A 17,387-nucleotide genomic window follows, 5' to 3' on the forward strand; every position below is an offset into this window, starting at 1 on the left:
CATTAATGGCATAATACAGTCTATTGTCAGAAATATTTTCTGGATAGGTCAAAATTACAGTTAAACGAAATAGAACAGCTAAGAGCTATTTTGAAAACCAATTTTTGTGTTATTCCATCATTTTGGAATTTTTTTACTTAATCACTTTTCTTGAATAAGTGATTCGTAATGTATACCTACAATACAGGCTCGTTTCTTTAAATACATATTTCATCTATTTAATTACAATAAAGATAATTTTGAAATTATCTACTGTAAAAACTTATGTACTATGTTCTTTATATGTACTATTAAGTTACATACAAAAATGTAGGTACTAAAATGCGCAGTACGCCCGGTAAACACAATTTGTAAATATTAATTTATTATATTTTGTATCATTGAGCTGCCAAGATGTATATTTTTTTATTTGTGTAGTTAACCCTCGCAGATGTATATAAAAAAAAATGCTGTAAAAATACTGTAGTAATACACAGTGTGATTTTGCAGTCGAGATAATCAGTACACCTTTACTGTTGAATATTATACCTGTATCATATTAAATATGATGAAAATCGAGATTATTATTTTACTTAGTCTAGCATCGTATGCTTCGTAAGTATTTTTTTAAATATAATATTTCTTGCTTAAAACTTGTACAAAAAATCTAATCAAACCTAGAGTTTTGGTGTTTAAAATAAAATGTTTAATATGAACGTTAACTTTTAAGGTGTGCCGGTGATAAATCAAAGGAAAAAGGTAATTAAACATAGAATTTAGTTGTTGGTTAGAGAAAAAAAACAATTTTAATTTGTTATATTTAATAATTTAAAAATGATACAAAATACTTTGTACAGATATATTACCTAAATCAGGCATTGTTTGAATATGATTGTAATTTATAAGTAAATAATATGTAATGTGATTTAAAAGCAGTAATTTAAAAAAGTAACAGGATCTGATATGTATATATAATATAATTTTAATGTAAATAATATAATGTATACATTATGTATCTGACGTCGAATTGGCAAATATACATTCAGCTTATAAAAAGTAAAAAATCCTAAAAAATTTGGTTTGACTATTCATAATAATAATTAGTTGTTATTGTTTTTATTTGTTGATGACCAGCGGAAATATTTATTGAGAGGATGGATGAAGACTGGCAATTGTTAAATAACCTATCAATAAGTAAAAACTCTAAATAGCTGGCTTGACTAATAGTAATAACAATAATTATTTATGGATTTTATTTGTTAATGACCAGGACGAACACCTAAAAAAACGTTTAATTTTGAAGAAAAATCTATGGCTGAAATGAAACTTGAAGCTAAACTGGAGTTTGAAGCCAAACTGAAAGCTGAAGCCGAACAGAAAATTGCTGATGGACTGAAAACTGAAGCCGAGGTTGTTCATACTATTATTTTAATACTATTAGTTTTCTGTCAATATTTTGCTGGATAATTTATAGTATATAGGAAAACATTTTCAAATATAGCCATTCCTATCTAAAAAAATATTAATATTTTAGCCAAGTAACTTGCAAACAATGGAGAAAACTGATAAACAGGTAATTCGTACTATTATTATAAAACTGTTAAGTTTTGTTAATTTTCTTCTCAATTATTTTATAATATAAAGGTTAAAGTTTGGCTAAATAGCCATAACTATGTAGGAAACTATTAATGTTTAAGCTTAAAGACTTATAAATAAAATTCATGTCATGAATAGTTCGATACGTAATTTAATCACTTGAGTTAAATTAATTCAATAATATAAAAGTTATATTTGTACATTTTTTTAGCCAAAAAAATGTATATATTTTACTACTTTGTAAATTACTAAATAATAAGTTCTACTATTATTTTAATACTATTCGTTTTCTGTCAATATTTCGCTGAATAATTTATAGTATAGAGGAAAACATTTTCAAATATAGCCATTCCTATCTAAAAAACTATTATTATTTTAGCCAAGTGACTTGCAAATAACGGAGAAAACTGATGAACTGAAGGTAATTCATACTATTATTATAAAACTATTAGGTTTTTGTTAATGTTTTTCTCAAGTAATTATAATATAAAGGTAATTTTTTTCTAAATAGCCATTACTATGTAGGAAACTATTAATATTTAAGATTAAAAACGACCATTTTTAGGATTAATTTTTTTTTTAGAATCCGAGAAACAATTTTATTTTTATTTATAATAAATTAATAAAAAAACATATTTTATTTATTGTTTGTTTTTAGCACTTAAGTTCTACATATATTGAAGTTTATGCGTATTTAAATTTTATAATCTGATTATTTTTGTGGAATTGAACTTTGTAATAATAAACAATTTTCAGATTGCAGAAGATGCGTTCCACGATTGTATACAATGGGTCATTCTGTACGCAAATTGCCTGCCTTATTGTATGGTAACGTATCATTTTATCATGTACGTGGGTGAAACGGTCAAAAATGAAGAAATCGTGAAAAAGTACATATTTCATAATAGACACCTCCGGGCTAAAAGCGAGAAAAAAAATTGTAAATATTTACTATACACGTTATACATAATTTAATAGTAGTGTTTTTTATCTTCGATGTAAAACTGTTAACTGTAAAGCAGTTGGTTTTAATGAAGGATTTCATTGGCATTTATAAATATTAAAATATGTATCTTTTGTTCTTCTTTAACAACACAATTTATTAATTTTTTGATGGTACCAAACAGTGTATACGTCCTAAAAGTAAGTATGTAATATTTCATGTATATAAATTTAATCTTTACTATTAAAAAAGTAAAATTAAAAAAATGTTATAGTCCCCGAGTCCGGACAAAAATTTAGACAAATAAAAACACATCATTATAAAAACAACACTTTTACAGTTGTACATCGAAGCTAAAATAAATTGTTTCATTGAAAACCCATGAGACAACTGCACCACATTACGCCCCTATAATAACATATATTATTTATATTTAAATTAAATTTTTCTTCTTTTTAGGTTGGATAGATTCACAAGCATTTGCTGAACTCTTTATACACTATTGCAAACAATATGAGTTATCCATAAAAGATTGCTTTATACAAAGGAGAGATGCAGCACGAGTAGAGATGGCAAAAGAGACAGCACTCGACGCAGAGCAAAGGCAATACACAAAATTGATATACCCTTACTACATATTCCCATTTTAATTTTTAAAATAAAAACATTATATATTTTTTTTTAAAAGATTTGTATAATAAATAACTTAATAATAAGATAATTTAATAATCTTTTAAAATGTTATTAAAATAATTTTTCAAAATGCAATACGCTCTAATGATTTTTATGACTCCAAAAACGCTGTTTCTTTTCAAATAAATACCGATCACTTACATTTTGAGCAATATTATTTGGGTTTTAAGAAAAGAAAAAAATCTCCTTTCTCAAAGCTACATTCAACTGTAACAACTAGCTCCAGACAAATAAAGAACTAAGAAGACTTTGGAATTAAGAGCATTTGTTAAAGTACTAATTTTACATGATTTTCTTTAGCATGTAAGATTTCACCTTAGATGATAATACAATATCCTGTAATCATATTGGGACTCGGACATCCAGGTCGCCTTACACAGAGTCAAATGTGGGGGTCATTTCACTAAAATTTCATTTTTTTCCAAATCTTCCAAAATTAGTTTAATAATCTATTCAACAATTATTAAATATCTTTAATAGGGCTAAAAAGTAAAAAACCAAAATAAATAAATAAAAAAAAACTTAAAAAAAAGAAAAAAGTAAAAAATAATTTTAATACAAGAACAATTTACCAATCAGTTGTAGCTATTTTATTTTAAATACTTTACTTTACTTTGAAAACAACCGAAAATTAACTAAAATTTTAAATAATGTTTAACACCTTTATTTTTTTGACTAAAAAATAAGCGTGGGTCCTATTCAACAAATTCCCCAATTCCCTAATTTATCAGATAATGTTTCATATTGTAAGTTCTTTTGTAATTTAAATTTAGTTTAATACTTGTGTGTGACACATACATTTCTTAATACTTAACTCAATGAATTTGGACTTTTTTGAATAGGGCCCACGCTTTTCTTTTTAGTCAAAAATTAAAGATGTATAACATTATTTAAAATTGTAGTTAATTTTCGGTTGTTTTCAAAGTAATTGACATTTTAAATAAAATATAACAAAATTGATTGGTAAATTCTTCTTGTAATAAAATTATTTTTTACTTTTTAGTTCACTTTTTACTTTTTTTTTAGAAAAGCATGTTTTTAAAAAGTTTTTTTTTGCATTGTGTAATAATGTCGTGTGGACTTATTGACCGGGATTATAGCTAACTTGGTCCTCACCGGTCGGCCTATTGGTGTGGTTTGCCGCTAAAAACCCGGGTGGTCACCCATCCGGGATCAAGCGGCACCGGTCGCAGCTTAACCTCAGGCGCCTTGCGGCAGCTGCGTTATCCACTGCGCCACACCGTACCCGTTTTGCATTGTGTACAAACTACGAAGTGAAAATAATTTAAGGTAGTCATGATGTTTTTTTTTTTTTAGTTTTTTATTTAGAAATTATACAATCTGTAATATATTTAATTACAATAAGCATAAAAGATGATTTTGAGGTAAACAGATATATAATAATATAGCGGTTGTTTAAGACGAGACGTTTGGCATGGATATGAGTTGCCCAATATAAGGCGGCGGTCTAGGTGTAGGCCCAGGTATCTGACATTTTGAGCGGTTGGAAGGGGTATGTTATTGAGGTAGATATGTGGGCAGTCTGTCCGTTTTAGAGTAAACGTGCAGTGGACGGATTTAGTCTCGTTGATTTTTAATCCCCATTCTTTATACCAAGTTGATGACAGGTTGAGGTGGTTTTGGATAAAGTTTGAGGCCGTTTCAGGGTCGGCGTGGAGGGCTAGGAGAGCTTTATCGTCAGCAAAGTCGCCGGTAGTGGTGTATGGTGTAGTGGGTTGATCCGAGGTGAAAAGATTGAATAACAAAGGTGCTGCGACAGCTCCTTGAGGAACACCAGCACGAATTGGAGATATTTCAGAAAAGGAAGAATCTGATCGCACAGTAAAGTGTCTATTTTCCAAGTAAGGTTTAAATAACAGGTAGAAATATGGGGGAAGAAAAGATTTTAGTTTGAAGAGTAGACCATCGTGCCATACTTTGTCAAAGGCTTGTGTCATATCCAAAAATGCACCCGTGCATACTAGCTTTTTCTCTAGTGTGTAGGAAATTTTGTCAACTAAGCGGTGTACTTGGAGAGTAGTTGAGTGGTTGTGACGAAAACCAAATTGTGTGTTTGGGAGGTTGGATTCGATGGTAGAGAGGGTACGAGTCATGATGTAATTTAGATTTTTTTCATAGAGTACACGTGCAATATTTTTATTTTTAATTAAGAGTTATAATGTGCTTGTGAACCAATTGAGAAATTTGTGTCTGAATTTTAGTTTGTTTGGAATATACGAGTTGATGACAAAGAACAGAAGAGAGTATGAACTATTATGTTACATACAAAAATGTTGGTACTAAATTTCACAATAGGCACGGCAAACATGTTTTGAATATTTTGTACCGCCAAGCAACCAAGAGGCAAGATGTATAATTTTTCTTTTGTGTAGTTAGCTTCGCAAAAGTATCAAAAAAAAAAAAAGTCTGTAAAAATACTGTTGTAATACACTGTGTGATTTTGCAGTCGAGATAAACAGTATTATAGTTCATTTATTATTTCCGTTTAAACAAACTATAAGAGGTATTCATGTATGAAATTTAAAATGCATCTTTTTGTTTTTAACAGCAATGTTTTTCTCTACGCTTTCAGTAATATTACAGGCAAACAAAAAAAAAAAAACAAATACAGTCTAAACCAAGTACAGTATAAAATAACATGCCTAATGTTGACCTTTTATTAAGCCTGTCAAATTTTTATTCGGTTTTCCCGGATTCGAGAATGGAGGGAGTCAAAAAGAAAAGTTAAGACAATAGATTTATTATAGTGAATAAAGCATTGGCCAAGCTCAATCACAAGTCTAAACCAAAAATTAGTGTAAACTAATCACAAAAACAATGGCTGGGTGATAAAAAATCAATTGGATTCGTCATCATCCGCCAAGCACACAGGTTTCAAGACAAGAATTTTCTGCATTAATGGCATAATACAGTCTATTGTCAGAAATATTTTCTGGATAGGTCAAAATTACAGTTAAACGAAATAGAACAGCTAAGAGCTATTTTGAAAACCGATTTTTGTGTTATTCCATCATTTTGGAATTTTTTTACTTATTCACTTTTCTTGAATAAGTGATTCGTAATGTATACCTACAATACAGGCTCGTTTCTTTAAATACATATTTCATCTATTTAATTACAATAAAGATAATTTTGAAATTATCTACTGTAAAAACTTATGTACTATGTTCTTTATATGTACTATTAAGTTACATACAAAAATGTAGGTACTAAAATGCGCAGTACGCTCGGTAAACACAATTTGTAAATATTAATTTATTATATTTTGTATCATTGAGCTGCCAAGATGTATATTTTTTTATTTGTGTAGTTAACCCTCGCAGATGTATATAAAAAAAAAATGCTGTAAAAATACTGTAGTAATACACAGTGTGATTTTGCAGTCGAGATAATCAGTACACCTTTACTGTTGAATATTATACCTGTATCATATTAAATATGATGAAAATCGAGATTATTATTTTACTTACTCTAGCATCGTATGCTTCGTAAGTATTTTTTTAAATATAATATTTCTGGCTTAAAACTTGTACAAAAAATCTAACCAAACCTAGAGTTTTAATGTTTAAAATAAAATGTTTAAAATGAACGTTAACTTTTAAGGTGTGCCGGTGATAAATCAAAGGAAAAAGGTAATTAAACATAGAATTTAGTTGTTGGTTAGAGAAAAAAAAAATTGTAATTTGTTATATTTAATAATTTAAATATGATACAAAATACTTTGTACAGATATATTACCTAGAACAGGTCTGGGCATTGTTTGAACACAACATGTTATCTAATTAAGCAGACAAATGCAGTTTTATTTTCATATGAATTTTTTATTTTTTTTACTTTTTTTGGAATTCATGTACTTTATGCGCTAAAAAAGATGTTGAAGTCAGTGCAAATACTATGTACATAAATGTATTTGAAATTTAAACTGGGACACGCCTAATGAATAATCGATAAAATTGTTGACTAAATCCGACTGTTTTCCCCAAAGATATAGCAAGTTCAAGTCGAAAGTTGAAAACTCGTCAAATTTTTTTTCTGTCTTTCCCGTTTCGGAGGGTGAAGAAGTTGACTTTTTCGACGTTGACCCACCAAAGTACCAATCGCATTCGATTTCGGATCTATAGAACTGCTAATCGAGCTATTCGAGTTAATTCAACTTATATTTTACTTGGATAACCTTCGATTTTCTAAGCTATTATAACAATCTATTACAAACACAAAAAATAAGCATAATTTGAGTGAAATGGTGCTACAAGTTAAATGTGATTTAAAAGCAGTAATTAAAAAAAGAAACAGAATTTGATATTTATATGTTTATAATGTATATAATATATAATATGTGTATACATAATGTAATTGACGTCGGATTAGCGAGTATACAATCACCTTAAAGTAAGTAAAAGTTAGTTTGCCTATTCATAATAGTAATTAGTTGTTATTGTTTTTTATTTGTTCATGACCAGCGGAAGTATTTATTGAGAGGATGGATGAAGACTGGCAATTGTTAAATAACCTATCAATAAGTAAAAACGCTAAATAGTTGGCTTGACTAACAAAAATAACAATTAATATTAATGGGTTTTATTTGTTAATGACCAGGACGAACACCTAAAAAAACGTTTGATTTTGAAGAAAAATCTATGGCTGAAATGAAACTTGAAGCTAAACTGGAGTTTGAAGCCAAACTGAAAGCTGAAGCCGAACAGAAAATTGCTGATGGACTGAAAACTAAAGCTGAGGTTGTTCATACTATTATTTTAATACTATTAGTTTTCTGTCAATAATTTGCTGAATAATTTATAGTATAAAGGAAAACATTTTCCAATGTAGCCATTCCTATCTAAAAAAATATTATTTTTTTAGCCAAGTAACTTGCAAACAACGGAGATAACTGATGAACAGGTTATTCATACTATTATTAAAAAAATATGTTAATTTTTTTCTCAATTATTTATAATATAAAGGTTGAAGTTTTTCTAAATAGCCAACTTTATCTAGGAAACTATAAATATTTTAGTTTAAGACTTACAAATAAAATTAATTTCGTACATATTTATTATCAAAATAAGTTTCAATATTGTTTGTTAGAAAAATTGTTTTGATATTCTTATATTAGAATAAAGTTAGATACGTAACTTAATTATTTGAGTTAAATTCATTCAATAATATAAATATTTTACTTATAAATTTTTTCACTAAATAATAAGTTCTACCATTTTTTGATTTAATAAATAATTATTGGTATCAGTAAATCCGAACGTAATCAAAAATGTATTCTAAATAAAATACAATTATTTTTAAAATTTAAAGTATACGTATTTAATGTAATAATATCTAAATTGATTTTTGTATAATTTTTTCATTTGGTTTCTAAAACATTAAAACTTAAAATAATACATTTTTTCAATAAAATAATATTTAAATTGTTTTTGGAAAATAAAAAATTAAAGGTTGTAATAATGCGGAAGTATTTGGCATAACTGCTATTACAATTTTAATATTTTCTAAATTAATTTTTAAAAAATAACAACCATTTTTTAGGTTTATTTTTTTTTTTTAAATCCAAGAAACAATTTTTTTTTTTTTTTAGTTAAAAAAAATACAAAAAATCAATTTTTTATTTTTTTATAATAAATTAATAATAGACATATTTTGTTTATTGTTTATTATTTAGCACTCAAGTACTACGTATATTTAAGTAAATGCGTATTTATATTTTATAATCGGATTTTTTTGTGGTTGTATTGATAAACAATTTTTAGATTGCAGAAGATGCGTTCCATGATTGTATACAATTGGTCATTCTGTACGAACATTCCAGACCTTTTTGTATGGCAACGTTTCATTTTCTCATGTACATGGGTGTAACTGACAAAAATGAAGAAATCGTGAAAGAGTACATATTTCATAATAGACACCTCCGGGCTAAAAGCGAGAAAAAAAATTGTAAATATTTACTATACACGTTATACATAATTTAATAATAGTGTTTTTTATCTTCGATGTAAAACTGTTAACTGTAAAGCAGTTGGTTTTAATGAAATGATTTCATTGGCATTTATAAATATTAAAATATGTATCTTTTGTTCTTCTTTAACAACACAATTTATTAATTTTTTGATGGTACTAAACAGTGTATATGCTTTAAAAGTGTTTAATAATTACCGTCCGGAAGATGTAAAAAGTTACCAAAACAAAAAAAACATGTTATGTAATATTTCATGTATATAAATTTAATTATTACTATTCAAAGACGCTTAAAAAGTAAAAAAAAAAAAAATGTTATAGCACATCATTGTAAAAACAACACCTTTACAGTTGCACATCGAAGCTAAAAAAAATCGTTTCACTGACCACCGATGAGACAACTGCACCACATTACGCCCTATAATAACATATATTACTTATATTTAAATTAACTCTTTTTCTTTTAGGTTGGGTAGATTCACAAGTATTTGCTGAACTTTTCGTACACCATTGCAAACAATATGAGTTATCCATTAAAGATTGCTTTATACAAAGGAAATACGCAGCACAAGTAGAGATGGCAAAAGAGTCACCGAGTGACGCATTTCGTAGGAAACACACTAAAATGATATACTCTTACTACAATTTCCAATTTTAATTTTTATATAAAAACATTATATTTTTTTAAAAAAAGGTTTATATAATTTATAAATTAATAATAAGATAATTTAATAATCTTTTAAAATGTTATTAAAATAATTTTTCAAAATGCAATACGCTCTAATGACTTTTATGACTCCAAAAACGCTGTTTCTTTTCAAATAAATACCGATCACTTACATTTTGAGCAATATTATTTGGTTTTTAAGAAAAGAGAAAAACTCCTTTCTCAAAGCTACATTCAGCTGTAACAGCTAGCTCCAGACAAATAAAGAACTAAGAAGACTTTGGAATTAAGAGCATTTGTTAAAGTACTATTTTTCTTCTTGTATACCTACAGAGGAAAATTATAGCCAAATAATTCATCTATGCCTTGATTATTGTCGGCTACATTACTATAAAGAGTACCAAATCTATTTGGGTTGGTTTTAAGGGAGTGTTGAGTAAAATATAAATAATTGAAATAATCGACTTTACTTTGATTTTTGCATTGTGTACAAACAACGAAGTGAAAATAATTTAAGGTAGTCATGATGTAATTTAGATTTTTTTCATAGAGTACACGTGCATTATTTTTATTTTTAATTAAGAGTTTTAATCGGGAATATTGTGTCTGAATTTTTGTTTGTTTGGAATATTGGAAGAGAGTATAAACTATTATGTTGTTATTATTATTATTATGTTACATACAAAAATGTAGGTACTAAAATTCACAATACGCTCGGTGAACATATTTTGTATATTTTGTACCGTCAAGCTACCAAGAGGCAAGATGTATAATTTTTTATTTGTGTTAGCCTCGCAGATGTATAAAAAAAAAAGGCTGTAAAAATACTGTAGTAATAAACTGTGTGGTTTTCAGTCGAGATAAACAGTATAACTTAGCTGTTGAATATTATACGTGTATCATATTAAATATGATGAAAATCGAGATAATTTTTTTCCTTAGTCTAGCAGCGTATGCATTGTAAGTTTTTTATAAAAATAATATTTCTGGCTTAAAACTTGTATAAAAAATCTAATCAAACCTAGAGTTTTGGTTTTTAAAAGATAACTTTTACAATTAACGTTAACTTTTCAGGTGTGGCCTTTATGATTCAGCGGAAAAAGGTAATTAAATATAGAATTTAGTTGTTGGTTCAAAAAAAAAAACATTTAAAATAAATTAAATTTAAATATGTTACAAAATACTTTGTACAGATTTGTTACCTGAAACAGGCATTGTTTGAAAATAACATGTTATTTGATTAAGCAAACAATTATATAATGAATTTTAACAATTATTTGACATAAATGTAGTTTTATTTCTAGATGATGTTTTTATTTTTTTACTTTTTTGGATTTCATGTACTTTATGCGCTAAAACAGATGGCGAGGTCAGCGCGCCAGGGCAAATATTATGTACATATAATTAAAAAAAAACAAAATATCTGGCATTTTAACTGGGGCACGCCAAATAATCGATAAAATTTATGACTAGAACAAACCGTTTTTGGCTAAGATAAAGTTAAAGTTAAAAATTGAAAAATTTGCCTTGAAGTTAACTTTATCTTAGATTTTTATTTTACTATTGGTACTAAAGTACCAATGGCTCGGAAGCATAATTCGAGCGAAATGATGCTACGAGTTAAATGTGGCTTAAAAGTAGTATTTAAAATAAAGTAACAGATATGTACACATCATGTAACTGACGTCGGATTAGCAAATGTACAAACAACTAAAAATAAATTAAAAAAACCCTAAACATTTTGTTTTGATTTATCATAATAATAATTAGTTGTTATTGTTTTTATTTGTTGATGACCAGCGGAACTATTTATTGAGAATATGGATGAAGACTGGCAAATGATAAATCACCTAAAAAGTTGGCTTGACTAATAATAATAACAATTCATATTTATGGTTTTTATTTGTTAATGACCAGGACAAACACATAAAAAAACTTTTGCTTTAATTTCAGCTGATTTTGAAGACCTAACTGAAGCTAAGGTTAAATACACTATTATATTAATACTAGGTATCAGGTTTTTGTCCATAAATGTATATATTTTACTACATTGTAAACTACTAAATATTAAATTCTATCACTCTTTGATTTAATAATTAAATATTGGTATCAGTGATTCCGAACGTAATAAAAATATATTCTAAACAAAATACAATATTAGTGGATTTTTTTGTGGTGTTAAACATTATATTGATAAACAATTTTCAGATTGTAGAAGATGCGTTCTATGATTGTATACAATGGGCCAGTCAGTACGAAAATTCCCTGCCTTATTGTATGTCAACGTATCTTTTTATCATGTACATGGGTAAAACTGAAAAAGATAAAGATATCGCGAGAGAGTACTTAATACGTAAAAAACACCTCTTGGCTGCAAGCATGAAAAAAGAATGTAAACTTTTAATACACACGTTACATATAATTTAATAATATTTTTTTTATCTTCGATGTGCAACTGTAAATCAGTTTGATTTAATGAAATTATTTCATTGGCATTTATAAATATTAAAATATGTATCTTTTGTTCTTTTTTAACAACACAACTTATTAATTTTTTGATGGTACCAAACAGTGAATGCGTCCTAAAAGTGTTAAACATTTACCGTCCGGAAGATGTAAAAAGTTACCAAAAAAAACATATTATGTACTATTTCACGTATATAAATTTAATCTTTACTATTCAAATACGCTTAAAAAAGTAAAATTAAAAAAATGTCCGGATAAAAATTTAGACAAATAAAATTACATCATTATAAAAACAACACCTTTACAGTTGCACATTGAAGCTAAAATAAATAGTTTCATCGACAACCGATGTGATAACTGCACCACATTACGCCCCTATAGTAAAATAACATATATTATTTATATTTCAATTAAAAACTTTTGTTTTTTTTTTAGGTTGGATAGATTTACAAGCATTTGCTGAACTCTTCATACACCATTGCAAACAATATAAATTATCCATTAAATATTGCGCTGCACAAAGGAAATACGCAGCACAAGTAGAGAAGCAAAAAGAGACAGAACTCGACGCAGAGCGTAGGCTATATCTAAAAATGATGTACCCTAACTTCGATTTCCCTTTTTAATTTTTAATTTAAAAACATTTTTCAAAAAAGTTTATATTTTAAATGAACTAATAATAATGTAATTTAATAATCTCTCGAAATGTTATGAAAATAATTTTTCAGAATGCAATACGCCCTAATGACTTTTATGACTCCAAAAACGCTGTTTCTTTTCCAAAATAAACACCGATTATTTACATTTTGTCCAATATTATTTTGATTCTTAAGAAATGAGAAAATCTCCTTTCTCAAGCCTCTATTCATCTGTAACTGAAATTTGTATTATACAGCATTTTGTATAATAGCAATTTATATAATACAGAAAATGAAACAATGCTGTGTTAACGTCCCCGCTACGTCACAATCTTAGCAGTTCAAAATGGTTTAATAATGATAATTGGCTATTTTATATTATAAATAAATCTGAGTTAACTAATGGAAGTTTCTCTGCGCTTAGTTTAAATCAACTAAATAACATCAATAATGATTTTGGTTCAACTCTAGATTTAATATTTACAAGTAATGAATCATTAATTGTAAACGAGTGTGATCGGTATCACCCATTTTTAACAATGGAATTACCAGTTGAATCAAATAAACAGTATAAATCCTATTTGTGGTATTATGACTTTGATAATATTTATGTATTTTAATGGGTTATCGTACGATTTTAGCAGTTGTGATTGGTCTAACATCTATAGCTGTAATGTTATTAATGTTGCAGTAAAACATGCTTATGATAGATTAAATGAAGGCATTCATTTATTTGTTGCTATGAATGTTTGTGGACAGTACAGTCCAAACAAAGCACAGTATTAACCTGCATAGTAAGAAAGCATTATAAGATAATGAGTAGTAGTAGTATTAAGTGAGTAAGTAAGGTAGGTCTAGTGTTCACAGATAAAAATACAAAAATCGTTAAAAGCATTGTATCTAAAGACAATTATGTGCTTTACAAATAAGTTTTAGTATTAGGGGGGTTACGGGTAATCTTGTGATTGCAGCGTTGGGCCTTCGTGGTCTGTTAAGCTCACATGATGATGATGTCGATTAGGGTTCAATTGTTTGTCTGTCTTTAAAATGTATTTCCACAGTTACCCATACATATATTGTAGTTAACAAAATAATTAAAATATTTTCATTACCCGTGACTGCTGATTCACTCACACATAGCTACCTGGAAATTGAATTCAGTCAAAGTGTAATTTTCCCTGTTTGGAGGGGGGGGGGGTTCCTCAATAAAAAAAATGTCATAGATTATATTAATAACATTTTACAGTCAATTGTCAGAAATATTTTTAGGAGACGGCCAATTTTTGAACAGATCAACAAAATAGATAAGCTAAAGGCTATTTTGAAAACTGTATTTTGTGTTATTCCATCTTTTTGGATTTTGGTTACACTTTTTCGAATAAGTGATTCGTATAGTATTATCTAAAGTATAGGCTCGTTTCTTTATTTTTTTAAAGGTATCTCACATATCAATTGTTGTAAATTTCTCTACATTTTGGGCTTTTTTAGTTTAAACACATAGTCGTTTTCTTTTTATTGTACACTGAATTTTTGAAAACTTTATTATATTACGATTTGTATTATTTATAAAATGGTATAGTGCGGTAGAAATGAAAAAATACTAGCACACCTGTGTATATAAATTCTAAAATCAAACCTTGCAATAAACTATGTCAATCAATAATTGTAGGATAGTACATACATTTTTTCTTAACAATCTGTAGTAACACACAGTGAGATTTTGCAGTCGAGTTAAACAAGTACATTGTTACAGTTGAGTATTATATTAAGTATGATGAATATCAAGATTATACTTTTACTTAGTCTAGCAGCGTATGCTTCGTAAGTATTTGTTTTAAACATAATTACTGGCTAAAACTTGCATAACAAATCTTATCAAATCTAGAGTGTTGGCGTTTTAAATATAGCTTTTAAAATGAACGTTAACTTTCCAGGTGTGGCTTAAATGACCCAGGCTGCTCGGCGGAAAAAGGTAACTAAATAGAATTTAGTTGTTGGTTACAAAAAAAAAAACATTTAAAATAAATTAAATTCAAATATAAAACCTAAATATGTTAACTGAAACAGGCTTGGGCATTGTCTGAAGAAAAAAAAATGTTATTTGTTTAAGCAGACAATTATATAATGTATTTTATTTAAATGTTAGACATAAATTTAGTTTTATTTCCATATATATTTTTTTAAACTTTTTTGGAATTCGTGTACTTTCTGCGCTAAAAAAGATGTGTCGTGAACGTGTCACTGTCAGCGAAAATAGTATGCGCATAAATTGAAAAAATGTATCAGGCATTTAAACTAGGACACGTCTAACAAATAATCCATAATATTGTTGACTAGATCCGTCCGTTAAAGTTTAAAAACCCGTAAATTTGTTTTTGCCTTTCCCGGTTTCGAGGGTGAAGAAGTTGACTAGAGTTTATTTAACTTAAATTTTACTAATAGAACCTTTGATTATCTAAGCTATTATAATAAGTGCTAACACAAACACAAAAAATAACTAAATTCGAGCGAAATGATGCTATAAGTTAAATATGATTTAAAAGCAGTAATTCAAAAAAAGTATCAGGTATGTATATATTTAAAATGTATATACATAATATAATGTATACATTATGTATCTGACGTCGAATTGGCAAATATACATTCACCTAATAATAAGTAAAAAATTCTAAAAAATTTGGTTTGGCTATTCGTAATAGTAATTAGTTGTTATTGTTTTTATTTGTTCATGACCAGCGGAAGTATTTATTGAGAGGATGGATGAAGACTGGCAATTGTTAAATAACCTATCAATAAGTAAAAACTCTAAATAGTTGGCTTGACTAACATAAATAACAATTAATATTAATGGGTTTTATTTGTTAATGACCAGGACGAACACCTAAAAAAACTTTTGATTTATGTCCATCTGATTATGAAGATAAATCTATTGCCGAACAGAAACTTGAAGCTAAACTGGAGTTTGAAGCCAAACTGAAAGCTGAAGCCGAACAGAAAATTGCTGATGGACTAAAAACTGGAGCTGAGGTTGTTCATACTATTATTTTAATACAATTAGTTTTCTGTCCTAGCCATTCCTATCTAAAAAACTATTATTATTTTAGCCAAGTGACTTGCAAACAACGGAGATAACTGATGAACAGGTAATTCATACTATTATTAAAAAACTATTAGGTTTTTGTTAATATTTGTCTTAATTAATTATAATATAAAGGTTAAAGCTTTTCTAAAAAGCAATCATTATGCAGGAAGCTATTAAAATTTTAGCTTAAAGACTTACAATTAAAATTCATGTCATAAATTTGTATAGTCTAGATAAGTTATTATTATTGATTGTTATAATTAGCTATAAAAATTAATTTTTTTGTTTTTAATTATAATAAATCAATAAAAAATATATTTCTTTTATTGATTGTTATCTAGCACATACGTTTTACGTATATTTAAGTATAATATGCGTATTTAAATTTTATAATAATATTTTTTTTGTGGAATTAATCTTTGTATTGAAAAACTATTTTCAGATTGTAGAAGAAGCGTTCCATAATTGTATACAATTGGTCATTCTGTACGAACATTCCAGACCTTTTTGTATGGCAACGTATCATTTTATCATGTACATGGGTGTAACTGACAAAAATAAAGATATCGTGAAATTGTACTTACTTCGTAATAGACACCTCTTGGTTAAAAGCGAGGAAAACTATGTAAATATTTACTACACCACGTTACATATAATTTAATAATATTATTCTTTTATCTTCGATGTGACACTGTAAAGCAGTTGGTTTTGAGGAATTTTTTTTATTTCGAACTTATAAATATCTTCTTTTTTTTTTATCAACTAACCTTATTAATTATTTAATGTTATCAAACAGTGAATGCGTCCTAAAAGTGTTAAACATTTACCGTCCGGAAGATGTAAAAAGTTACCAAAAAATATATATTCTCTAATATTTCATGTATATATTTTAAATCTTTATTATTCATTTACGCTTAAAAAAGTAAAATAATAAAGCCCATTATCCCGGACAATTATGTAGACAAATAAAAACACATCATTATAACAACAATACATTTTCAGCTCCACGTCAAAACTTAAATAAATTGTTTCATCGACAATTGATGTGACAACTCTACCACATTACGCTCCTGTAATAACATATATTGTTTATATTTAAATTAAAACATTTTTTTTTTAGGTTGGATAGATTCACAAGCATTTGCTGAGCTTTTCGTACACCATTGCAAACAATATGAGTTATCCATTAAAGATTGCTTTATACAAAGGAGAGATGCAGCACAAGTAGAGATGGCAAAAGAGACTCCATTAGACGCATATTATAGGAAAAATTTAAAACTAATGCACAGGGACTACAAGTTCCCTTTTTAATATAATAACATTATAATTTTTTTCAAA

The 17,387-nt window shown here is 27.4% G+C and overlaps 1 protein-coding gene and 1 long non-coding RNA gene across 2 annotated transcripts; both read left to right on the plus strand.

The window, feature by feature from the left end:
* Positions 1–451: 451 nt before the first annotated feature.
* On the plus strand, positions 452–17,360 carry LOC126837934 (uncharacterized). The gene is made up of 8 exons (XM_050571945.1): positions 452–594; positions 710–738; positions 1,114–1,173; positions 1,250–1,389; positions 1,514–1,552; positions 1,955–1,996; positions 2,332–2,515; positions 17,170–17,360. The coding sequence occupies exons 1-8, from the start codon at positions 545–547 to the stop codon at positions 17,358–17,360; spliced, it is 735 nt and encodes a 244-aa protein (XP_050427902.1). The 5' UTR covers positions 452–544.
* LOC126838450 (uncharacterized) lies at positions 11,580–13,079 on the plus strand. Its single transcript, XR_007685698.1, has 3 exons — positions 11,580–11,845; positions 12,072–12,255; positions 12,765–13,079. It is a non-coding gene; the product is annotated as an uncharacterized LOC126838450 (long non-coding RNA).
* Positions 17,361–17,387: the final 27 nt, after the last annotated feature.

This window comes from Adelges cooleyi, unplaced genomic scaffold (assembly GCF_023614345.1).
Source record: "Adelges cooleyi isolate 19-005CV unplaced genomic scaffold, UGA_ACOO_1.1 ACOO_flye_CR_arks_rails_tigmint_CR_PRNA_30, whole genome shotgun sequence".
Classification (NCBI taxonomy): Eukaryota; Metazoa; Arthropoda; class Insecta; order Hemiptera; family Adelgidae; genus Adelges; species Adelges cooleyi.